Raw genomic sequence first — 26310 nt, 5'->3', positions numbered from 1 at the left:
CCAAAAATCGATTAATGTTCATTTGTTTAAAACACAAGAGTAGGAATACCAATAAAAATTTGGACAAACTATTAGCTGGGATAGATGATTGCACCAATCTACCATCTGCAATAAATATCTATCAGTAAAACTAATAATTGTTGACAACCGATAAACAGTAAATAAGGCTGCAGATCACAGCATTTTCTTTGGGGTTTATGAAGATCAATTGCCCTGGAAAGCTAATGATGTTCCAGTAAAACAAGATCTGTATTGCTGTTCAAAAGTAGCCACAGAGAATAATGAAATATTGAAATCCATTGTTTTCCCTCAGTGAGATTTTTTTAAGTTTTCCTCAGTTGCGTTGCACTGCTGACCACAGAAGCAAACATGTTATTTCCAACTGAATCCCAGCCACAGAGCTGAAACAGGATGGATGACATGATGGGGAGGAAGAGGGATGAAGGCTCAGTACACAGTCAGGCAACTTCCTATTATGCTCCAGAGTAACGTTCCTTATCTTCACATAAACCTCTAGCAGCTTTCCAAGTCCTCCTTCTTCAGCACTACCAGCACAAGGGACAGAGCATCTGCATTGTCTGGGGAGTGAACCGACTACAGATATTCTGACCTCAACTACAGCTGCCAGCCCTGTTCAAACAAGATGCCACCTTAGAAAGACCTTCTCTTTCGCTTCCTTCTCTTGCCCATACAAGTGCATGCCACAAGTCCCCCAGCTAACACCTTTTTAAGTTCTGGTTAGAAATCTCATCTATCTTGTCGTTAAAACATGATGAAGTCTTTTTCAGACCAAAGTCAAATCTTGCCTGGGGCTGGAGTGATCTGCTCACACAAGAGACTGTCTCCACCCACTGCTCTTGTGCGTGTGCTACCATGTCAGGTATATCTGGATGCCAGACAACCACAGTACACAAAATACAGCAGTGGTGTTGGCACCTGTGGCTTTTACCATGTGATAAAACCTATGGGACACTGCCAACTGTTTCAGGCTTTGCCTTCCCAGTTACTGTGGATGTACCTCTGAAGCAGAGAGTCCCTCCACATCCCAACCTGGCACACCAGTTTTCCCTTCCACAGCCTTACACACACTTCCTACTTTTGTTCTTCAATCTCATTTACTCATTCTTTACTGTGGGCATTCTGAGGTTGCTTCCACACAGATTTTAATGCTACAGGACAGCACTCATTAGTGTGGCACATTTTGTATTTCAAACATCAATGTACACGTAAGGCTTGGAGTGATTAACATTTAAGAACTGCCCAAGACAATTATGAGGCAGCTCTGTGCAGCTCATTCAATGCATCTCAGTGCTCAGTGTCACTGACAGAACTTCTCTCAGCAGGAGCATCCTTGTCAGCATGACAGCAGGCTAAGATCCCCCAGGCATATGGAGGGATCGAGAGAGGGCAAATTCCTCCTTCAATTAGTGCCAATCACACCCTGAAGCATACTGTCCATTATAGACTGCATGATGGCTTCCCACATTCAAGTTTTTCTACACATATTATGCATATCCTGCATAAAACATGAAAGGGCTATGGGATTATTTGGCTTTCTGCATTACTAAAATTAGTAATTTTAGTAATGACATGAACTGACAGCTCATGCTTATTTAACAGATGTCACTTGGTTCAACACTGAGGTTTCAAGCATTTCAACAGTTTTTCAAAGTCTGAGTGACTTGCTTCATGGCTACAGAGAGATCCCAGTGTTAAGTATCTGCCTCCCCAAATTGTCCTTATGGAGAACAAAAGCGTTTTTTTTCAAATGCATAACCAAAGTGACTAGTTCCATATCTCACATGAGGGACATGTCTACAACAGAACTTGCTGATACTTCAAGCAGTTCAGAAATCAAAACATCTAGGCTCAAGGCACAGTGTTCATTATTCTAATAAAAAAATCAGCAAATCCAGAGTGGGTTTTATGAAGCTTAATTCATGAAAAGGAACAGAAAGAACATGCTGTATTTTTTTAGAATTCTTCCCTATCAGTTAGTGAAATGGTTTACTGCTAAGGGAAAGCTGATAAAGTTCTTTTCTGAACACAGGAAAAAATAATAAACAGGAAACAAGGCAGATTGAACTCTTACTTAGTTAATGAACACATGAAACTGAATATTATTTATTACTCTAGTAACTCTCATCTTCTAAACACTCCCACCTCCGACACTTGTCAATTGTTCTTACCTGTCCACATTTACGGGGGGTTGGTGTGAAACAATCACATGTGTGCAGGTGCTGGGTGTCCCGTTGTGCGGAGATTCTGTTGCATGTGGAAGCTGAGGTCCTGCTGCAGGTTCCAAGGGAGATGCAGGACTGGCTGTGATTGGAGAGAGAAAACACGTTCTCATAAATACAAGCAAAAGCATCTACCCGCAGATTAGGGTAAAAAATTTTCTACAAAAGCCAGCACAGCCAAGGCAAGCTACAATTTTAAAAAATACAGCTCCCACCCCCCTCCCTCCCTCTCTCCCCTCCCATGTCTTTTGTTGAGTTTTTGGGCACACAAGCCTTGTTTCAGGTCCAAAGTAAATGTCACAGATTTCAAAGCTGTATCTTTGCAAACAAGAATAAACATTTTACAATGATATGCATAATTCCAACACATAAGCCAGTTGTCAAAATAGGCTGGTATCTGATAGAATATTATGCTGGTGCTTTTTAAGTAGCAATAAAGAATGGAATAGGAGAACACTGGGACATCATCAACTCCATACACTGGTATTTCTTGGTTCCAGTAACCCAGAAGGAAATCAAGAGGGAACAAATCTTCATTGGGAAGGATACTTCTTTCAACAAGTACCAAATCACTACTATAAAACATTGCAGGGAGCAACATAAAATTAGCCTATCCTTGTCCCTCATGCTGAGATCATGTGATAGATGTTACTGGCCTGCCTTTCGGTTTTCTTTTAAAGTACAACTACAGCCTTCTGTATTGTTTTTACAGTCACACTAATTCACATATAGGTCAGTAAAAGGAAGGAACTGCACCATGCAAGCATCTGTTACAGTAATTGCAAGGACAATTCAGTATTCACAGGCTTGGATACATTTATCTCCATTACCCAAACAGAGGTCTGTTAAAGTGGAATATGGAAACTCAGGTGGCCAGAATATGTCCATTAATCCATATGTTTAACTCACTGTCGTATCTAGATAATGCAAAGCCAAACAGCAGAGCAGCCCTGAGGGTGAGGGCAGTTTTGTCTTTATTCAGTCATTCAAGGATTCCAGCCTTCCCTTGGGCCTGGGGAAATCAAGATCCAAAGTCTCCTCTGCCTTAGGAAACTGATTACTTGTCTTCTATCTCTAGAAGCAAAGCACTAGCCAAAGCTTATAGAGCCATTTATAGTTTCAGGAATTATTTAAACTGTAATTCAACAGTGCCGCAGACAAAGATGGCATCCCAGATGTGTTCTGTATCAGTTGCTCACAAACTTTTTTCACCAAGATAATATGCAAACAAAAAACTTCTAAACACATGTCATCTGCATCAAAATGTTTCCTGACAGTGTTAATTATAGTATTCACTTTAAACATCAACAAAAAAGTCATCCATCAGCCAGCACTGCTGCCTTCCCTGTTACTCAGCTCAAACACAAAGGAGAAAAATATTAAAGTCATTTAATATGTTATGCTACAGTAGGGTAAACTATTTCATAGCTTGACTTCAGTATCTTTCAATAGTGCTAATTAACACTTGGTGATTGCTGGATATAAGCTATGTTTTATTTTTCTTCCTTTATTTTAAATATTAAAGTCTTATATAGAAGTTTACCTAAAACAAAATAAAAAGATAGAGGGAATGGAAGAGAAGAAAAGATTAAGAGCGCGGGTATGACAAAGAGACTAAGTGTTTCTAGTAGCTCAATTTTGTCCAAAAAAAGAAATAAAGACCAAAGGAATACGGCAGCAAGTATGAAAGAAAGAAGTCACAGACAGATGTTTAGAATAATTAACAATTTGTTTTGATGAAATAATCTTTTAAGAAAATGGAGTAAATCTGCAACGACCACATCTGAAATAATATTAAAAAAGAAACTGTAGAATCCGTTTGTTTTGCGATCAAATCACAAAATAATTTGTTTCTTTTCACTTTATAAATAATTAAACTCATTAAGCCACTTCCTCTTATTAAACACCAATGTGACGAAGTTGCTAAAACACTGGACTCATTTAGTAATGGCTAACTACCCATACAGAAAGGCTAAATAAATAATGTCTACTAAGATTTCAGTTATACAACTCTCATGGTTTTCTTTACTGCAATTAGTGTGTCAAGTTTCAGAACTGTATCTCAAGTCATTGTGCTTAGTAGGCATTTATTCACCTGTTGTGCTCAAGGCAGAGTTAAACACAATACCTGCTTCTCCAGTAATATTTGTCTTTGATATATGTCCATTTTGCTGGTCATTGGGTTTCTACAAAGGAAGCACAGTTTTATAAGTTAAAAATGGCACTAGGGAAAAGACGTGAAACATATTCAATATTTACAAGTTAAGTAGCAGCACTGACCTTATCTACAGCTTCTACACGCCTAGTTCTCTTCATGATCTCTTCAAGCCTCTACAATGAAATGTAAAGGGGTAAAATAAGGTTTGCTGGCATTAATTTGAATATATCTCTCCCAAAACATAACTGCTTGTCATTTATCAGCTGTATCTGTTTATTGCAAAAAGCTGAATTATTTATTACTTCTGGCAATAATCCCTTCACTGTAACATCAAGCCAATGAGGACTGCAGCCTTTCTGAGAGCACGTTTATATCATGGATAACTTTCTATTACTGAGATGGAAGGAAAACCAATTACAGTTTCTCTGCATGTACTGAGTTACCTTCTTCCTTTCCAAGCGCTCTTGCTCTTCTCTTTGGAAATGCTTTTCACGTTCTAATCGAATCCGCTCTGCCTCTTCCCGTAGGCGAGCTTCCTCTTCTTTCTACGTTGATGGTAAAAGAAAAAGAAGGAATAATTTACTATTTAAGGACAGTCTTACACTGTCTGCTTAACTATGCATATCTACAAGACCCTGAAAAGACACTTTTGGGGTTTACAAGCCACCAAAAGTCTTTTCAGACTGAACTGCACATTTCTTGATCAATCTCCATGTTTTGCATAGCATTAAGAGAATGTAACTAAACAACAGACATCATATTTGGTTCTGTGCCTGTTCTGTAGCACACCAGATGACAAATAAGGAATAAATTTCCTAGCCTTCAGCATTAAAACAGCAGCCAGGAAGGCATTAAAGAGACTGATGTTTTGAGTGGTTTTTGAGAGTAAAACAAAAGTAGTAGAATGTTTTGTTTGGCCAACAGAGTAATTCTTTAACAAGACCAAGGACAAGCACAAACTTTCCATTTCTGTTTTTTAATGAAATGCAAAACTTGTCTGGAATACCTTGCTCCCTGACAGTGACAGTGTTGTATGATAGAACTACTACAGCAGATCATTTGTTACAGCTATAATATCCAAAAAAGCCTTGGTCATGCACTATCTCTGAGTGCTAAACTGAGCTAAACCTCAGGTTAATATTTCAAAGAAAGTAGCACACATCTTCTGAAAGAGAAGAATGCAGTTTCTAAGCCATATTCACTAACACAATCACTTAAACATTTATTATCAGAAGCATACATTTATATACCAGGAGAAAATCTTGTGTCTATGAGGCAAATTGAAGTGCTGGATGTTGGAGCAACAAAGCACACACAAGAAGTAAGAGCACATGCGAGAAGAGAAGAATCCTATCTAGAATGCTTAACGCAGCCTCTCCTGAAGTCAGGAAACCAACATTATGCTCATTCAAAAATGAAAGCACTTGAAAAACTTATTTTTAGTTTATTTACTCTTTTTTACGTGTTTTGAGTAGTTGCTCTGATTTCAGGAGGACTGCACCAGGTAAAGGTTCTGCTTGGTTTTACTGAAGTTATCAAAACCTACCTCTTCCCACTAGCCACACACAAAAGCAATATTTGGCAAAGGATTAGAACTCAGCAGTACTATGTCTCCAACACAGTGAACTCTTTGCATCTAGACTTTCTGTAAGTGCTAGGACAAAGAATTCTCTGGTGTAACACCATTCATCGAAATTCCGCAACACAACTCTATTGATTTTTTTCATCATGAATCAGGAATAGGAAAGGATTTGTTCTAAATACAATCTAAGGGGAGCGGAAAAAAACAAACCAAAACTCAACTCCCTACCACATGTTTTTGTCAAGTAGAAATATCTTTACTCTTTGAACTACACTATGGAATGAACCCTGCCGCGACACTATTCACTTTATAGATGGCATTAAAATTTTATATATTGCTCTAATCTAGGTGGTGTGTACGAAGTGCTACTTCATCCAATTCTATGCCAATCAGACTGGCATAGAAATTCCAAGAGGGGAGCATACTTGTTTCTGAATGCGCTCCATCTCTTCTTTCTCCTTCTGTTCTCTCTCTTCTGCCTGGCGGCGCAGCCGTTCTTCCCTTTCCCGCTCCTCCTCTGCATCCTTCCTTTTTTTTTCTGCTTCTTGTCTGCGAGCTTCTTCCTCTTCTCGGCGAGCTCTCTCTTCAGCTATCCTCTGTGACAGCTCCTCCTTCTTTTGTCTGCAATCATTAAATAAGCATAAGAAAAAAAAAGTAATAAAAGGAGGGGGGAAACCCAAACTACCAGATTCCTAATCCAACCCTACAGAACAACTGGATATAGGATGCAGTGCTGTCTCATTCCTAAATTGTCCTTCCTGTAGAGGCCAAACATGAAACCCTGTGGAATATAAAAAACTCTGCAAGGCAATACCAATACTTCTCCAGCACATGTGTCCCAATCTATGACTCACATACATTCTGAGTCAGAAATAGTATCATTGACTAATACATTTTGCATAACATTTCTTTTTGCAATTTCATATAATCATATTTTTAAACAGTATGTATTTTTGGCACCCATCTTATCTCATGGTAATGGTTCCTTAATTTAAAAGAAGTATCTAATTCTTCTGATTTTTGGTTATGTCCTAACATAACCTAATGGTTTTTCATCCTTGTATTATGGGGGTAACTTTTCCCCTTCGCTTTTGATGTTACCCTACTTATTTAAGACTTTTTAGCCTATCATATCCCCACCCAGAAGTAGAGGGTAGATGGTCTTCCCAGCTGAAGAATCCTCACCTGTTCAGTAGATTTTCATATGGGAGCTGTTCTGCACTTGTGACCTTCCCTGATGTCTGCCTGCACTTATTTTCCTAGTTTTACTGATTTTACTATCTCAAAAAAATATAAAATTCACATTCAAGATGTAGAATAATATTGAATAGTTCAGAATGACATTTTCATTTTATTCTCATTTTCTAGTAGCTTGTAACAGTTCATTCACTTTGTTGACCGTGACTCACCTGATATTTTCATACACTGAAGTCCAAACAAGATCTCTTCCCTCAGAATAATTTGGCCACAGACCACCAACACAGGAGTTAAGTTAGGATTATTTCCTATAGACATTCCTTTATTCTTAGCAGTACAGCAATTCAGCTTCCCTTTTGTATCTCAGCGATAGAAGGTATATCAGAATCTCTTCACAACTGCCTTATCTCACTGAAGATTCACAATATTAACTCACAACAGCATTACCTCACTGGCCTCAAGTCCTTTCAAATTCATTTATGAAGGTGCTGCACAGACACTGGAAACTCCTTTCACTGTGAAAGCTGATTATTCTTTAATTTTTATTTTTGATTGTTCAGCCTTAGTATTTATTCACCATGTTAGTCTTATGCCACAGCAGCTTTTTTCTTTAAAACTGTTTTTGAGAGGGTCAGTATTGTGAGCCTATTGGAAAGCCAGCCTATTTAAACTGCTCAGCCTTGTTCCTATTAGTAAAGTTGTTCAAGAAGTCCAACAAATTCCAGAGGCATGGTATCCCTCTAAAAAAAGCACTCAACTTGTGCTGTAGCCACAGCTGTAAGTATCCAGACGGGCTACTCATTTGCTAGTAGAAAGTGAGATGCAACAATTACCCTCCAAAACTGGTGCAGGAGTGTCTTTAACTGAGAAAACAGAGAGGTTTAAGTCACAATGGTTGGACACCTAAAACACTACCTGTGGTACAGACCTTACAATTTAAAGGAAGAGACATTGCGCCAATCACAAAGTTGGAAACAGCTGTACAGGGTTCTCTAGCTGGAACAAAGAAGTACAGCTTTGTTAAACTCTGAGGAAACAATATAACAGCAGGATATATACAGGAAGCTGCTAAAAATGTATCTTCTCCACTGAAGAGGTCTAGAATTACCTTTCAAGCTCTTCTCTCTCTCTCCTTTCTTGCTCCTCCCGTTCCCGCTGCTCACGGGCAAGGCGCCTCTTCTCAGTCAGCAGCCTTGTTGCTTCTTCAGGGTCAGTTGTACCTGCAGAGGTCTTGGGGGGTACTGGGGATGGAGCAAGAGCTGGTGGAGCAGGAGGTAGGGATGGGCTGGCTGCTGAAACAGATGGGTGGAAAAAAACTAGTATGTACAGACCCAGCACCCAAGACGTCACTCTCTTGGAAGGAACAGAAAGTATTTTCAAAGTATTTTCAAGCTTATGTAGTTTTATAAATGATCCAGAGAAAGAAGCCATTTCTAGGTGCTAAAGGTTCATACACCTTAAGGGAAGTTTGCTTTTGCAGGATATGTGAAAGTAGCTGCAGTTGAAAAGGTAAGTCAACTTTTCTGTCAGAACAAATGTTGACAAGGGCTCAGCAGGAGTTGTACTGACTCAGCAAGTCCCTACCATCACATTTCCTAAGTTTGCCCAATTGTATTTGGAGAGCAGAAATGAAACATTGTGAAATAGTATTTTCTTCTGTCTGAGAATCTACATCGAAAGAGCAGAGCTAGACTTTTTGGTGACGGGCCAGACATTTGGGGTGACTTGGTGATCTGGACTAAGGGTAGGGCACCAGCTATCATCAATTTTGCAGCTGCTTCAACCTGAGGCAATTCATGGGATCAGAGCACAGCATCTTAATGAATTTGGCTACTATTGGTGAACTGTGGCTTGTGTTCAAATCTTAAGAGTGCCTTCATTTCAATTCTTTATTCAGGGCCAGCTTTGTCCACTTGGCAGAGATGATGTTACAGGTTTTTCAAGTAAAAGACTAGTTCACATTTCTGGAAGTTTGCCTGGCATTCTCTAGCTCAGGTACAGAGTGCCTCAACCACACCTCTTCTCTAGGCACTAGGGACCATTACCAACACATAAGCTATCTGGAGGAAGCATTCCCATGTTAATCACATCTGGTAATGCAGACAAGCATGGATAGGGAAGACTTTGAACTGTCAATGGAATCAGATTCTGATCCTAGGAATATGCATGTAAAGTGAGTCATAAGAACAGCTAGGAGATGGTTTTAAATCTACATATCTAACCACTCACTGGGATGTGACAGGAGTTTCCTCACCTCATTAACAACTTCCAAGGAGGGGTTTCCTCCCTGATTCCCTCCCCCCATACCTTGTCATGTATGCAAACATAAATTCAGCTGCTTTCTGTGCTGAATTCACATCTGCTGACCTCTCTGCTCTGTTATCGACTAAACACCACACAAGTCTTTCTAAAACTGCTTCAGGGCTTTCACCTTGAATTCAAATGTAACTTAAATTTTAAATCAGTACATCAGTAATTTAAAGAGTGCCAGGGCCTGTTCTCTACCCCTGAGGTGAGCTGGCACAGTTTAGCACTAGAGCAATAGAGCACTATTCTCTCATTACCAAAACAGGTATTCAGTCCAACCCCACAGAACAGGCTGGACCTCAGCTAACCTCCAAGATGTAGCTGGGAACTCAGAAAAGTCTGGGATGTTCAAATATAAAAAGGCAAGTAATTTGATCACACTAAATCGTGAGAGCCCTTTAGAGTCATGTTCTTAGTAGCCTTGGGGAGAGAAGGTAAGAAAATGAGAGGCTGCAATTACAGCCTGGATCAGAAACATACCAGAGAGCCTTTGAAATTGTTAAACAGTATAAATGACAGAGTTCCTACACCTCAGCTCTTTTTAATTTACAAACGTGGGCCTAGGCAGGGCCATCTCTTTGAAGGGAGCACAGCTTTGTGCTGCTTGGGGCTCATTTCTTGCCGCAGGTGCTGAAGTTGGCAGCATAACAAGTAGCTTGTTTAATGCACACCTGCCCTGCTTTCAGAAAAGGTAACACCCAAAAGACCTTTAAAACTTCACTGGTGTTAGTAAAGTTGCGTGAGATTTGCCTGCAAAAGCCTGAACAGCTTCGTTGGCAATTGCTACTTGCTGACCTCCTGGCTCCTCCAGCAAGTAGCTGAGCCAGACCAGTTAAAGGCCAGCGCTATTAACTGTAGGAAATGAGCTGTATTCACTTGCAACACAGTCCCAGGAGAATCAGCAACGTTCCTCTAAGCTCCAAATGCCATACTTGCACATCTCTAGATTCTTGAATGTAACCAGTGACTAAGTTTTAGCAGCTGGGGCCTCCATCTGCAGCACAAAGCCTGTCCTCTAACCCCACATGTAAAATGCTTTTCCTGATGTCTCTGTCCTTGGTTCCAACCACCACCTCCTTTGGCTTTGGGAAAAGACATTCAATTTGAAGTGCTGCTCACCATTTGACAGTATCCTTTTCTTTCATTCGTCTCCACTTTGTATTCTTTTTTGTATTCTTTGCTGTGAATACAGACTACTTCACTTTTGAATACCTTTATCACACATAACCTGTTTCAATACTAACAGACTTCATCACAAATTCAAATACTGACTGACTCTGCAAAGAAGTGAAGCCTCTTCCACCTGAACTAAACTGTCAAACAAGCATAATGATGTTTCTCTGGTCTGCACCTTGTACTGGGGAACTACAACTTGTAAACACTTGCAAAGTTATCCCAGTGGCATCCCTGAAATAATTTTAAACGGAAATTTTCTCCTTAAAAGGAAGCAGGCAAAAGATTATCAGAAGAGCAGTAAAAACCCATGCTAACATGGCAATTATATCTCCTTTACATGCCCACAGCCAACAGATATATTCATTTATTTTTGTAAATTTCTAGCTTTTCGTGGGGTTCCACCTTGTGTGGTAGGAGCTGGGTATCAGACAGGAACTACTGTAACAGAACTTATTAGAACATAAGAAATGTTCTCATTCACATGAGGTTGTCTCATGGAACAAGACCCAACTACACTTCTTACAATTAAATGCAGGATTACTAATGCTTAAAACTGTTGTCTGAAGGACAATCACAGGGGATTCTACTAATTTTAAGTTCAAAATCCTAAGTAACCCAACTTGTGTATCCCAGTGGTCACAACGGACTTTCTATCCCATCTGTGAAAAACAGCTTATGCCATATTTACAATGGACTGAAACGTCTGCCACAATAAACCTACATTTTTTCATTCTCAAATTTATCTTTTGCCCTTTCTATACTTTATGATCATTATTTTATTTTTTGTGTACATCCTTTTCTTCCCTGTTGCTTTTCAGGGTTTGTGGGATTTCGTGTGGGCTTTTGGTTTGTTTGTTTGTTTGCTTTCCCTGAAAAATTCTGCCTATTCCTCTTTACTCCTCTCCTTGGTTCTTTGCATTCCACTTTATTGTGCTAATCTCTCCCACGATATGGTCCTCTTGCAATAGTACAGATAAGTTAACAATGTTAGCAGCATAACTGTACTGAGTGTCCAGCAGAGCTGGACATTCTCACTGCTCACACTACCTTATGTGGTGGATTCCTGTACCATTAGTATTCAGATCATTATTATTCTACTTCAACTGTTTGTAAAGAAGCTGTGTTATGATATAGGGGACAAAATTCCAGTCCAAAAGGGCAGAAAGAGGCCTGTGAAGCCACACTGTGTGAGGTACCTCTGCATATTGTTTTGACTTAGAAGTAGGAGGGCTTCAACCTGTTTACAATTTCCTCGTAACATACACGTGCAGAAGTGTTCTGAATAATTTAAATTAACATTTGACAGAAAACTACTGAAAGCTACATCATTGCAGAGAAAGGGAGGGAAGAACATAAGAGACTCTAAAACATTCCTTAACTTAAAGGAAGATCTCTCCTTACCTTGAGTGGGCTCTGCCTGGACAGTGAGCTGTTCCTGACTTGAAGATTCTCCAGCACCTGCTGAAGTTCCTTTACTTTCTTCTGTCCTCTCCTCATTGGCCTTTCCAGCCTCTTTTTCTGGTCTTTTCTTCTCACCCTCTGGCTTGACCTCTTTTTTGACTGGCCGGATGTTGCCAGGAGAAGGAGGACGGGTCTGAGCAGAGGAAATTTTGGAGGAACCAGGCGGGGAAGTAATCTGCTTGGGTGTGCCAGGCAAAAAAGGCAAAGATTTTGACGCACGCCTGTGTAATCAAAGAGTGACCATGTTGGTTTCCACCTACATATCACTTCTACAACCACAGTAGCTAAAAATAAAACCATCTCTCTGTTTCTCTCTCAAGCGGGACTGCAGGCACAACTGATTTAGTTTCATGCAAAATGCCTCTCTTTGCAGCTCCCCATATCTGTGAGCACTGAGCCCAGCCAGGAGGGAAGAAATCACGTTTTCCTCCCCACTTCCCCTTCCTCAGAGAAGCGGTAATATTTCTTTAAAAGTAGGACTGTCTTTCTTTTTTGCAGAGAGAAAACATCTACATAACCAAATAAGTTCACACTGTTTCACATTTAATTAATAGAACAATCAGAGCTGCCTATAGCACATCTCCAGCTAAGCGTGTACTTGACTTACCAAACTGGAGAGGGAGCTGGTGATCTAGCTTTGAGGTTGGAAGTAAAATGACCTCCTTTAAAGTTGGCCGAGAAGCTGGATGACAAATAGTCTCTCTCCTTTTCTTTTTTGTCAGTCTATAGCTCAACAAACAAAAAGACAAAGTCAAGCCAGAGTTCACACAGCTAAAGAAAGCAAAGCAAGCTCAGTTAAGAATGAGGAGTTGGGGGCTGATGAAAAGCAGTGCTGAGTTAGTAGTTTCTACAGCTTGTTTAACAAGTTCATTAATATAGGTCCTGTAACCTGACACCAGCTTTGTCAGTAAATACTCAGGTTGACAGCAAGAACCTTTCTTAATCGTTCTCTACTGTCCCAAGATGTAATGGGCTAATTTGCAGAGGCTTACTTTTACATCTTTGATCTTTGAATCAAGAAAGAGTAAAATGAGCCTCTGCCCTCGGCTCATACTTAGTCACAGTCTTCCCATATAGCACAAGTTTTTGTGTTCATGCTCACATGTGAATGCCACAGATGTCCTCAAAGATCTCAAATGTGGTACAAGAGTTATCCTATTCTTTTTTTCTTGGATGATTTCACCATTAGTACATGGTGCTAATCACATGGTAGTGATTTCCTTTTTCCTTCTTTATTTTTAAAAAATAAAATCCTAAGTCGAGAAACATTTCTGTTACAGCTCTGGTCTGTATTAACAGAAAAAGGAATATATCAGAACTTAGGCATTTATGTACTTCCCCTATTTAGGTATAAATGAAAAAAATTATGGTTCTGAAATAATGAGCTCAGACTCTGGAAGTTGAAGAATGGGAATACTGGAGAGTACGCTCAGCTGCCACTCAACCAATATGATGCAGAGGCTGCTACTCGCCACCTCAGCTGAGGGCTTAAACACAACCCCTGCAGAAGGTGTATCATGATACTCTAGAGCTTCACTAGCTGAGAGCTCTGCAATGCTCGTCCCCTGAACTGAAAACCAGGTTCACAACTGGGAAAGAAAGGCTGAAAACAACTTAATGAGCACATGATGCGCTGAGTTATCAAAGTATACACAACCAGAATAAATGCATTACAGTGAAAATGTAATGCTAGCAAGAACTCTCTATTGGATCTACTTTATTAGTATTGAAAGCAGACCATCAGAAAATTTTTCTTAACATCAATAAAGTAAAAAGCTGAATTCCTACAGAAGTTCACAGAAGAATAAAAGATTCTCCACACCATACAGGCTACTGAAAACAGCTCTTAATTCACTTATATTAGCATTTTTACATCATCTCCTCCATTAAAAAGTAACAACCTCTCTTCTTTCTAATTTAGGAAAAAAAAAGTCAAAACCCAAACCACTTGCAACGAGAGAGACTCAAGAGGAAGAGGCATTAAACCAATAGCCCTGGAGATTGCAACGCACTATGCCCATGCAATGAAATTTCTCTACAGATACATCCCAATGCTATGCCTGATCTGAACTTCAACATACTATCATCTGCCTGAAAGACTAAGGACTGGCTATGATTCATGCTACTTTGATTCATGCCACTGCTTCCAACAAGGATGTCAACAGCAGCACTGTCTCTTGACCTTTTGCCCATCAGGCTGAACTAAAACGCAAGCACCTCTTACGCAATCATTTGCAGAAATGACTTCCACTCTTCTCACATTCTGGACAAACTCAGGTTATAGAGTACAACGAAAAATATAACTGCTCAGGTTCGGTTAATGATATCTGAACTGGATCTGACTGCATCCCTTTGGCATGGAGCACAGTCAACATGAATTTGTTCTGCCTGCATCACACTGTTATGATTTTTCTGAAAAGCTCAGATCAGTCACAGTACGGCTACTGACCTGCTTACAAACCATGCTCCTGAACCAACCTCTTCCTTCTCAATGAGGAAAAGTTTACTAGTCTGGTCTCCTAAGAAAGTACAGATGAAGGGATAGTGCTCTGTGTGCTTGTGTATGCACGTGTGAGTGCATGCATTCCCCCTTCTTTATTCTAGAGGCTCAGATGAATTTTTTAGAGGCCTCAGAAGACAGGAAATTCTGCAGGCTTTGTGAAACCAGGTTGCTGGGAAAAATAGGTTCCCCACTGAGGGAAAAGCTGCAAAACCACCTTGGGCCTTAAAAACGCAGCAAAGAATCCACTTGAGTACAGGGCACACTCACTGTGACTGCCTCATGAGAAGCTAAGGCATCTGCTCTGCAAACATGGGTGTTTGGAAAACATTGGTGTTTTCCCACATGGATTCTTTGGTGCATAATCAGGCCATGTCACCACATAACATAGCATGTTTCAGTTAAAATCCAGCCAACTGTGATACAAACTGGAGGGGATGGGAACAGCGCTGAGGGGAGTAAGTATCCCTGCAGCTGTTCCAGTGCTACAAGCGATGCAATGAGGTGGTCATGGTATGAGACACTAAGCTCATGTAGAGTTGGCAGACTTACCCCTGCAAGGTGCGTTGTTCTCCTACGTCCAACGGCATCAGTAGAAGCGTAAAGCTTTGCTCGGTCTCCTGAATTCCTACAGTTCATGGCCTTGTAGGACAGAGGACTGATGGGGCTGCAAGATGCTGAACGGGGACAAACGGGGATAACTACGGTGTTGGTTGGTTTTGTTATTTATTAGTTTTAATAACAGAGTTGCATTGGAGAATGACAGAGGAAAGCCAGCAGGAACAGAAACAACAGAGAAAGACAGAAAAGAGAGAAGATATTAATACATAGAGAAGTGACTAATTCTTAAGTCAGAACCATCATTTGATATATTAGCTTGGCCACACATGCAGTAATGATACAATTTCAGTAAGTGTTCATGTATTTTTCCATTTGTAAACTAATAATTTCCTTAAAAAAATTAAGAAGTATGCCACAATACTGAGTAGTAGACAGTAATGATGTCTTCCTGTTAAGTTTTTATACAACTGATGGTTCTGAAAAAGCAGTGGAAACAATGGCTGGTCTAACTGATTAGCTTAGTAGATGCATTGAAATGAGTTTCAATTACATTCAGAATAGAAAGCAATCAAACTAAAATCAGAATGCCTATTAATTGCATTGGAAGTGAAGAAAAATTAAAGGAGACATCCACACAAAGATCAAAACACATTAACAATACAAAACGGTTTCACCTAGGAAATCAATGAAATTGCTGTCTATGATTTTTAGCAAGTGATGTGTTTTTAAAAATCCTTCTTTTTAGGAATATTTTAGCCCATTATATTTCTTGATAATGCGAGAATAACAACTGTCTCAAATACATTCTCAACAGCAAACTATTTTACGCATTAAAAAAAGCAGGCTGACAACAACAAATCAACTTGGAAATTAATATTAGAGTAACCAGGATGTCAGTTTTTGTTGGTTGCACAAGGAAAAAGACTATGACCAAAAGATCACCTAACAATAGTAGGTGTCAGATATACAGTATTTTGAGAATATCTTCAAAGAGAATTGAAACACTTCAAAACATATTATAGGGAACTTCTTGCAGCAAAGTGTTCTGGGACTTTCTCTTGATTTAACCGAAGGAGAAGGTTGGGAAAAACTATGTTATTACTGTAGAGTTTTATCTGTGTGCTCCTGTTAGTCTCTTCTAGTTATTTAATAGAGTTTTAGCATAACTATTATCCAGCATGTTACTTGAAGAAAAAATAGGGCCTCTTGTATATCTTCCCTACTCTTTTTGTTTTTCCAAGTAAGAGAAATTTACATCCCCAGTTTCTGTGGTAAAAACAAACCAATATTTCTTGCCTGTAGATCCCTCTGAGCCCACTTGAAAGAAGGTAGTTCCACATACAGTTAATTCTTCCAGTCTTACAACAGTACAGCTGCTGTTACAGGAAGAGCTCATAGAATTAACAGTACTAATGCTGCAAATTCTCCTGCACCAAGAGATTAACATTAGGAATAAAGAGGGTCTCATGTAAGTGTTACAGCAATGGCACCCATGCCTGCCTTATAGTTTATAGGGATTTATGTTTAATAAGGTATTATGACTGACTTTAAAACAAGTAAGAAACAAAAAACCAGGCATTTTTATTTGTGTTTTTGTTTTGGTTGAGGTTATCTAAAGCAAATCGGAGGTAGTGGCATAATATAAGGGGTTCCTCTCTGTGATTCAATTCCCTTTCTCCATGCCGATTATCTGATGTTACCACCATGGATGACATTTGCAAGTATTAAAAGACAAGCAGTTCATTTTCATTTGCGATGTTGCCAAACAATGTTTTAGGAAATACTCCCAGTGATTCATATACTAACAGGATTACATCTATTCAGAGGAGCTTTATGAGAGCTATTCAAAAAATATTTTGGTCTGGAGGATTTATTTAAAAAAAAGATCTAGATGTGCTCTTTTGCTGGATGTCCCTAATAGCTCACTTAAAATATAAGGACATGAATCCATATTTAATTCAATTTGGATTTTTTGCATTGTAATTTATCTTTACAGCCAAAAGGCAGGATAATTTTCTAGAGAACAATGGCAAGGCTGGGATGAGTGGAGTGCTCAGAGCACAGTTGTGAGCCACTGTTATCACCTGATCATTAACCTCCAGGAAGCATCCCGCATGAAGGGGCTGCAGGATAAGACCTGCAATAATACCTGGAAAACAATGAGCAGATGGATTATTCTTCTGGGTGGTACAGTTCCAGTTAGCACAGGGAAGGTATTTCAGGGAATTGCCTTAGACTGACAAACCAGTCTTTCCTGATATTTGTAGTCTTTCTCAATATTCCACTCAGTTTAGAGCTCATTGTGCAGAATAAACATCAGCAGTCATGAAAAGCTTCACACTTGCTCTAGTAAAGTAACCTCTTATAAAATTAAGACACTAACTTCTCAAGTATTCCCTAATGAAGAGCTGAATTTCCAATATCCTCCTTGGTAGACGACATTAAATATTAATTTTACAAGGTATTATTTGTGAAGAGTGAAAAGGAATTCTGCACTTGTTAATTCCCTTATTTGCAGAATATCATCCACATTTTTGCTCCTACAGCACTACCCCTGTGGAAATGTACTGCAGCCTAATTAGTTATAAGAGTTCTTAAGTGAAAGCTTCTTTAAAAGTAATCTTAGTAGATCTCTATTCCTTCTTACCTTCTATGTTCTTTAATTAGAATCAAAATCCTGTCCACATCAGACAAGAAAGACCTGCCTAGACATACACATTCAGCACGTCCAGCAATATATTCTTGTAATGGTAAAGTCCCCAGTGGATGATTATAAAACATCCTATGATAAAAGAAGAGGCAGCAGTCACCTGTCTAAAATACATGATAAGCAACTATGCCCCAGTTGTCCTTGGAATACAGTTTTGCCTGGGCTTTCAGTTACCGCCTAGCAATATCATCACATTTCTGCACGTTAATTGTCCCCTCAGTGAGTACATCAGGGAGCTGTTCTGGGGTTGGCAGAGAACTTTACAATTATTACAACCTGACTAAACCTGCACATTTAAGTTCACATGTATTAAATGCACAGTAACCAGGGCCTATCTTTATACAAGTCTAACTTGGTCCCTGTGGGAAGGGCCCTGGTAGGGGGTGAAACTCCTTTGCAGCAAGCAGCTCACAGCCTTAGCAGTGGATGTGCTGAATCAGCTGTTTACAAGATTGAGTGCATTTCCTTAAACAGCCATGGACAGTGTGATGTTGTTGCCCTGCATGTTCTGTGTTCATTTATTGCACTGATGAAGAGGCAAAAGGAATTAAGAAAGAGGGGGTAAGAGAAAGAGGCATAGCAAACAACTGTATAAACAAGCTTTCAAGCAAACTAATTGTGGACATTCAACCTCATTCTGGGATGCCACCATACACTCATAATTAGATCAATGACTTTACAACATCTGTCAAGGAAACTGGAAAAAAGTGTCTGAGACATGAAGCTTCTGTTCTTAAAGGATTACCTGCATCTCCAGACAATGCAGCTGTGCTTTTACTTCGGGCCAGGAATGAGTGAGTGGGCGTCAGGAGCCTGCTTACAATGCTGCTCTCCCACGGACTGAGCTGAAGACGGCGAGCTGAACATGCACCATACAAGCAAGATGTTAGATCAAACACTTCACAAATAATTACATGCTGTAGCAGTATTAGTACTATTTCTTCACTACTGCATATCATCAAAATCTTAAAACTGCCCTTCAGAGATCAAAAGCATACAATAGTTCAGTGCTTTGCATTTTATTATTACACTATTTCAGCAGAAGAATTCCTATAGAAACACATATATCCGAACATTTAATTTTTGCTACTGCCTGTGGCATTATGGCAACTTGTTATCAAATTAATACTGATATTTTGCACATACATCACATTCCATATTAGGAACAACTAATACATAGACTCCCAAATATAGATTTCAGAGATGTTTACGTCCCAAAATCTTTCTACATACAAGTTTTCTAGTTACAGTAAAACACCTTCCAAAGTCTGCCAGCCTAGCTAGAAAAAACAAAGGTTGCTTACTACTATACAGAGAATTGTGTCAGAGGTTTTATTAAAGCATTGCAAAAGGGCAGCGCACCTCAACTGCAGATGCAAAACTCATCAGCTACAGTTGTCTCAGTAATACGTGAAGCCACAGAATACAGTAAATACATTTGATCATTAATTCTCTGTCAAAATATCCTGCCAATGACCACTTTCCATGTAGAACAGTAAACAAGAGTCAACTTTATGCATTGTTAGTCTGTTGTGAAAACACACTACATGTTGACCTCGCTGTAATCACTCCCTTGCTTTACTTTTCCCAGTATTGCATAAAGCAAATTTAGCTTGTCAATATATTCCTTTTGTCTTGTAATGTTTCTTTACTTATTTTACTTAAATACTACGTAAACATTTATCATGGTGAAGCAGTAACCAAAAGAGCCCTACAAATTATTTTCTGTATTGAATTAAATATTTCCTTGATACTCCAATGCAACAAATTGTATTATAAACGGGCATCACAAACCAAAATATTCAACTAGTTCCCAAAGCAGTTCATTATACGGTAAGTTTTCAATATTGCAATAATCTTGATGTTTTAAGTGAAATCAGGTCTTCTTACATCTCATGACTCATTGGGCTTAGTTTGGTGTTTGCAGCTTGAATTTACGAGGCTCAGTCTCTAAAAGTCATTGAAGTAACTGGCTGTAATAAACTTGACATTAATTTGCATTTTTAAAGGTAGACATCCATCACTTTTAATAGCCATAAACTCTGAATCTGTCTTTAATCTACTCCATGCTGAGCACCACGAAAGGAGGGGCTGATCTCAATCTCATCCTATGAAAATATAATTGCTTAATCTGCCCTCAGTGCTGTTTCGCACTTCTCAAATCACTCCCTAAATTCTGCTAACTCAATAAGGGGCATTACTATAGAAATATAGGACTCTCAAACACAGCAGGCTCTCTGCATAACTGTCCTTTTACACAACGTACTATTGCCAGAGCTTTTTGTGATTAATGGTTCCATTCTCCAATGGTACATATCATATAGACACACAAAATACCCTACAGAGACCTCCATTACAGCACACACATTATCATTAAGCTTCTAATTTAACAATGAAGAAAAAAATCACAGAACTACCATTAAACTAGATGCAATAATGGTAATGTCTTTGCTTCATTTCATCTCCAGGCACCATGCTCAGTATGATCACTGTTTAAAGCTACTGTTGCAAGACAACAGATTCTTTTTTTGTGGTCTTTACTAGGTGAGGCTCACATGTATGAGTATGGATGAGTCTGGAGAAACTCTTCTATTATAGTTTAACAGAGATCATACAACTCCAGGAAGCAATCTCTGAAATTTTAGGCTAGTACATCAGTGCTATGTATACCATCCATTTCTTGGAGTTCATCTGTACAGCTGCTAACAGTTGATAAGTAAATGTAAATATGGCTCTCTGGGCCAGCCCTAGGCCTTATCTTACATAGGAGGCACCAGAGATGAAGTAGTCTCAAGGGGACACAGTTAAAAGACTGATGAATCAAAACACTAAATTGCCATGTCTCACCTATCTCACATCCCTTGCACTAAAGCTGAGTATGGTTTAATTCTCTTTGCCCCTAACACAGGGGAGTTTATACCCACATCACCTACTGGAAGCAATCATGTGTCCACAGCATCCAACCAAAGCACTTTGAGGCAGTGTTTGGGAGCAAGCTGGCTGATATGCACAACAGTGAGCTAAGAGAGACCAACAAACGGGGAGGGACACCTTACACTAGACCAAGTTGCTCAAAGTCCCATCCGGCCTGGTCTTGAACACTTCCAGTGACAGGGCATCCACAGCTTCTCTGGGCAACCTGTTCCACCTGTCTCACCACCCTTAAAGTGAAGATTTTCTTCCTAATATCTAACCCAAACCTAGTCTCTTTCATTCTGAAGCCATTACCCTTGGTCCTATCACTACACGCCCTTGTAAAAAGTCCCTCTCCAGCTCCCCTTTTGGGTACTGGAAGGCTGCTATAAAGTCTCCCTGGAGCCTTTTCTTCTCCAGGCTGAACAACCCCAACTCTCTCAGCCTTTATTGCTCCTTTTTTCCACACAGGAAGCACATTCATGATAGGGTTGCTGGTACGAGCAAGTACCCCCACCCCCAGCCACATGCAGGTTATTTTTAACAGATTAAAGATCTTTATAACCTAATTTGTAACTAGAAAACACACAAAGTCACAGGGAGCTAGCAAAAGTGAATTGATTACAATTACCTGTACTTGTCTTTGGGATATACAACCTGAATATTGGAAAATTGTCTTAGCAGCAGCAGAATAAATTGCAAGTAAGCAAACAGCAGCATCTGATTAGTTGCAGGGACAGATGGGAGGCAGGGATTTAACAGGCCTGCTGATGAGCACCACAAAGGAGACTCTCATTGATAAATACGGTGTTTGCTTATACAGAGACACAAATACGACAAGGAGTAAATGGGAGAAAACTGGTCTTTCACCAGGAAACAATACTGGAGTCCTTGAATGTCTTCTATAAAGGTTGTAGAAAAATGTGATACAGTGATTGAGACCATCTGCTTGAAAGAAAAATCACTGCAGGGAGGGAGTCAAGTATGGTGCAAGTTTTGCAAAACTAAAAGTGTGTAACTCGTATCTCATCTAAAGTCTTATCCTCTCGCTAAGCTCTCCTTAAAGAGCACAGCTACCAAAACGTATTGGTCAATAACAGTTTTCTCCACTTGAATGTGTGCATTCATGTTTTGTTACAGTTTCAACTAGTCACTATCTACAACAACACGATAGTATAATGAGAAGCCCGTTCTAGCTGCCCAACCGTACAACTGTGATAAAGAGCTATATAGCAATCTTATACTTGAAAAGGCAATTAGTTAATGAAAACTTTTGTCTTTCGATGTGCCAAAAAAATAATAATGTCCTTCAAATGATAAAAAGGTGCTGCTTAACAGATGACAAGTTCTGGTTGGCAGCTATAAGCCACTTAGTAGGTAAGCTTATCATCCTCATCTCTAGATTGCTGTTTTGCATGTAGGAGTATGTATTACCAACAAAGCGTGATTGGGTGCCCTCTGGAAGGTGAAATGGTGAGCAGACAGTTAGACCTTCCTTTAAGCACCTGCCTTAAGAAGTTGAAGTCACTGGAGAGACCAGTGGCACTGGCTCAACTAGATTCAGGTATCTGACTTTGCACAAGGAAGAGCATTTATAGCATTTGAATTTACTTTCTGTCTTGGAGTCTATGAAAGTCACAAGGGGCTCCTGAAGAGTTCTGAGCTGTTTTAATGAAAATGCCAAGCAAAGAATGCCTCGATATTTTGACATATAGCTGTCACTTCCATACTCCTTCTCTTTCCTCACCACTAGACTGCGTAGTATTCAGTTTAACTTCTCCTGAAATGAGTGGCAGAAACTATAATGGGATGGGTTACAATCCATAAGAGACTATCCTTCATATTTAATGCCTGCTGCTGTTCATCTGCTCATATCACGAAGACCCTTCATCAAAAAAGCATCCCCTGGCAAAGACCAGCAACCATCTGGAAAAAATATACACACCTCAAAAGCTAATAAAGTTTAAACTGACTGGATTTCAATATTTAGATCAAGAAATTATTGGTGTTTTGGAATAAATGACTTCCTAATGTATTTGGAATAAATGATTCCCTAATGTAATGCTGTGTTTTTCACAAGTTACCAGAACGTACAACTAGGTTAGCCCACTAGGAAGAACATGTCTCACCAAATCACCCAGATACACACGTTCAAACATGCACTCAGCCCTTACTTAAGCCACACAAATAATGACATCGACCAAACAGTTTTGCAACACAACCAAAATTCCATTTTAAAAATCTGTTTTTAAAACGTGCATTTTTCTGGATTGAAATGGGACAGAATTCATTCTCAGTAGAGGACAAAAAAATCCTTACCAAGTACTTTTCTGTAAGGCTCTTTGCACAAGTTACACAAGAGAGATTCTTTTATAAAACTTTTAAGCTCAATGCTTCAATCTTATAAATCCTCAGAACAGAGGCAGCAATTCAGCTATGTTAATTTTTAAAAGCTTGATGGTTTATCATTTTTGCACACTTGTAAACACCAAAAATGTACACTGAAATGAAGCAATCTCTGAAAAGTAACTGGACACAAAAAGTCAATAAACAGACAATATGAAGAACATCCACAATTCTTCGATAAAAATAAAAAAAAAGGTAATAAAATAACCAGAAATTTTAATAAAGTAACTGCTTGAAAGCTTCATGCTTCTTAGATATTCAAGAACTCCTACCAAAAAAGAAAGGAAAACAAAACAATGACAAAATGGTCTAATGTAAATAAAAGGTCACACATGATTGCATGCACTATGGAGTGATGCATTCTTTAGTAGTTTTACCTCATTTACTAAAAACCTGACAGAAGCACTGCTTTTATAATTTGCTAAAGCAGGATTGTTAGGGTAAGTTCTCTTGTTTTAAAAAAGAATTATTTGTTCTCACAGGAAAAAATGTTCAACCATTTACTTGTCACATTTGAAGTCTTTCCACTACCACTTAGATGAAGTACAGAAAATGACTTCAGAAGCTTGTTTTATGTGCAAAGTAATACATCAGTATAGAACATTCTTTCTTGCTGCTCTTTTAGGTTTTTTTTTCTTTGAAACTGTACCTCTGTCTGGAGAATTTAGTAATGTTGCAGATGAGGAGGAGAGCCGCTTGTTAATGACTGGATCAACATGTTTCGAAAGGTTCATTGTTGAAACAGACCGCCTGTCTCGATCTAAAACAAATGGAGATAATGCTAATTGACAGCTCACATGCAATAGTGCAAGTTCCTAGCTCACTAGTGGGAAGAGGAAAACAGGACTAGGTCACTCCTGCTCTACCACAAGAACTTTCAGAATAGAATGGATTTCTCAGAAGACATTGCATAGGCGACTCAAAGACTGGGCACAAAACAATTTAAGCTTCAAATGTGTAAAATGTTTTGTTCATTATCATTCAGTGGGTTGCAATCTAAAGATGTTCAATATTCTCAGAAAAAGTTTGCTCATGACTTACAATAGAAAGCTTCAAGGAACGACCAAGGTGCTTGGAAACTCAAAGTTATTCATTAAAAAAAACTTCAGCACCTCAGTAAAAGGTGACATTTGAAAGGGCACTGTTAGTAGGCAGACAGTCAATATCATGACAGTGCAATGCTGAAAGATTAATGGAAGACCAGTACACAAAGGAAGTGACGGTAAGCACAAAAGGAATTAAAAGATTTAGTTAAAAATCCCATAGTTACATATAAGTGTTAAACTGCCCACCACATTTCAACCTGCTGAAAATGAAGTTGTAGTGCGTTAATCCAAAACAGCACACAGATTTAGCAGATTACAGAAAATCAGTCTCTGTGGAAGGCACTTGTAATGCACATACATGGCATCTGTAATACTAAAGCTTTATAATTTGCTTTTATTTTCTCTACACTTTAGAGCGGTATCAAATCATTTGCCTGCACAAGTGCTGCAGTCAGCATCTGCACCCTACTGAGGGGGTGATGGTTATTTCAAGAATAGAGATTGCACACACTTTGCGAGTATGTGTGTGACAGGAAGGTTGCTAGCAATAGCAAAAGGGGAGGAATGAGCTGAACAGGTCAGCTATGTCCTTTCTCTTCTCTTTCAGAGAAAAAAAAAAAAAGAGCTACATACCTCAACTACACATTCTCCATTGCAAATTTCCATTTGGAAATCTGACATTCAAAACATGCTGAGATTCAATTCTGCTTTTGCTTACATTTTAGCATGTACTGACCCTCAGCAAAGCATTCAACCATTCTGAAATGCAATGAGGCTTAAGCATACGTTTAACTGCTCTGCTGATTCATATTCTGTGTGTGCAAAAATATGTCTGCATACTTTTTTGGAAGAAGATACAAATTCAGGGCACTGACAAAATTAAGGATGATGTTGCTGAAATGCTATTAGCCATTGTTTATTTATGACAAGTACATCAACATTGTATTTACCTGTTCTGACCTAGTGGATTAGAGTATACACACTGTACACAAAAAAATTTTCACAGAAATACAGTATATGAAAAATACCTTAACTCTCTCCAGATCTATGAACTATATAGGATTCACCATAACTGGTTGGGCCGAAGAAAGACTCTCCCCTACCCCCATGTGATTATTTGCTAACTGTGTCTAATGTTAGAATGACTTAGTGAGGGTATAAAACTGGTAGACTGGGTACTGGAAGGGGAATAAAACTCAGAAATGAGTTTTTAAAGGAGAAATGTAGATGTCGAAACTAAGAACAAGACCTCTGTAGGCTGGCACACTTATCCCACGTTGATCTATAGGGTATATTGGAGAATGTTCTGTGTGAGTCAGTCATTAGTGGAGACAGGATGCTCAGGCTTCCTGAGAACAGAACAATATTTCTGGGAATGGGATGGGGATTTTGATTTCATATTTAATTTATCCCTGAGAAACTGTATAGTACATCAGTACAGCCATAAAGTTTCTGCATTTGGCATCTGAAGAAGACAAATGACAATTTTAAAAATCACCTCTGTTATTTGGCATGCCGACCTTTCCCGTGTCAATGAACCACATTTAAATGAATGCCATTCAGCATGAGGATTTGCATATATGTGTTGGCAGTATGAATCCTATAAATATAGAATAGGCCAAATGCAATCCATTGCCTAGAAAATTGCTGCTTTGTTCTAAAAAAAAAAAAAAACAGCAAAAAAAATTAAAATACCCATGAGCAACATAACAGCCAATGCAGCTGGTTATGTGTCTGTGTTCATGTGCAAAATAATTGTAAATCCTGTGCGTATGCAGTATGCCAAAAGGGTTTTAGAAAATAACAAAATATTGAAATTGGGTCTCCTTAAATTCCAGTAGACAGAATATTATGCTTCATTTCAGTGAATTGTGCCAAATCTTTAGAGTCAGCCAGTAGTAACTCTCTAGAAAAAAAAAATAGTAATGAAAAAATCTGGTACTAACAACGGTTCTAATCTATCAGTATGATGTTAAACATGCATTGCAACTACATGAGGGTGGTTTAGTTACTGATGATCTCATTTCCTGGGAACTAGCTAAGGGTAAAGGAA

General features: G+C 39.0%; 1 protein-coding gene across 13 annotated transcripts in view; it reads right to left on the bottom strand.

Annotated features, from left to right (window-relative positions):
• MAP7 (microtubule associated protein 7) overlaps positions 1-26310 on the bottom strand; it is a 115509-nt gene that overhangs the window by 6670 nt on the left and 82529 nt on the right. For 5 of the 13 annotated variants that reach the window (XM_032682050.1, XM_032682052.1, XM_032682043.1 and 2 more), the window contains 11 exons: positions 23861-23971; positions 18638-18751; positions 15174-15322; positions 12729-12844; positions 12062-12342; positions 8286-8469; positions 6406-6601; positions 4842-4943; positions 4521-4571; positions 4336-4426; positions 2190-2322 (listed from right to left, as the gene is read on the bottom strand). In XM_032682050.1, coding sequence (XP_032537941.1) covers positions 2190-2322; positions 4336-4426; positions 4521-4571; positions 4842-4943; positions 6406-6601; positions 8286-8469; positions 12062-12342; positions 12729-12844; positions 15174-15322; positions 18638-18751; positions 23861-23971 — 1528 coding nt within the window. Of the gene's footprint in view, positions 1-2189; positions 2329-4335; positions 4427-4520; positions 4572-4841; positions 4944-6405; positions 6602-8285; positions 8470-12061; positions 12343-12728; positions 12845-15173; positions 15323-18637; positions 18752-23860; positions 23972-26310 lie in introns of all 13 variants that reach the window. The other 8 variants (XM_032682047.1, XM_032682053.1, XM_032682049.1 and 5 more) reach the window with 6 other exon arrangements.

The sequence above is a fragment of the Chiroxiphia lanceolata genome, chromosome 3 (genome assembly GCF_009829145.1).
Source record: "Chiroxiphia lanceolata isolate bChiLan1 chromosome 3, bChiLan1.pri, whole genome shotgun sequence".
In the NCBI taxonomy this organism is placed as follows: domain Eukaryota; kingdom Metazoa; phylum Chordata; class Aves; order Passeriformes; family Pipridae; genus Chiroxiphia; species Chiroxiphia lanceolata.
Note: the sequence above shows the minus strand (reverse complement) of the source record. Positions and strands in the feature narration are given on the sequence as shown.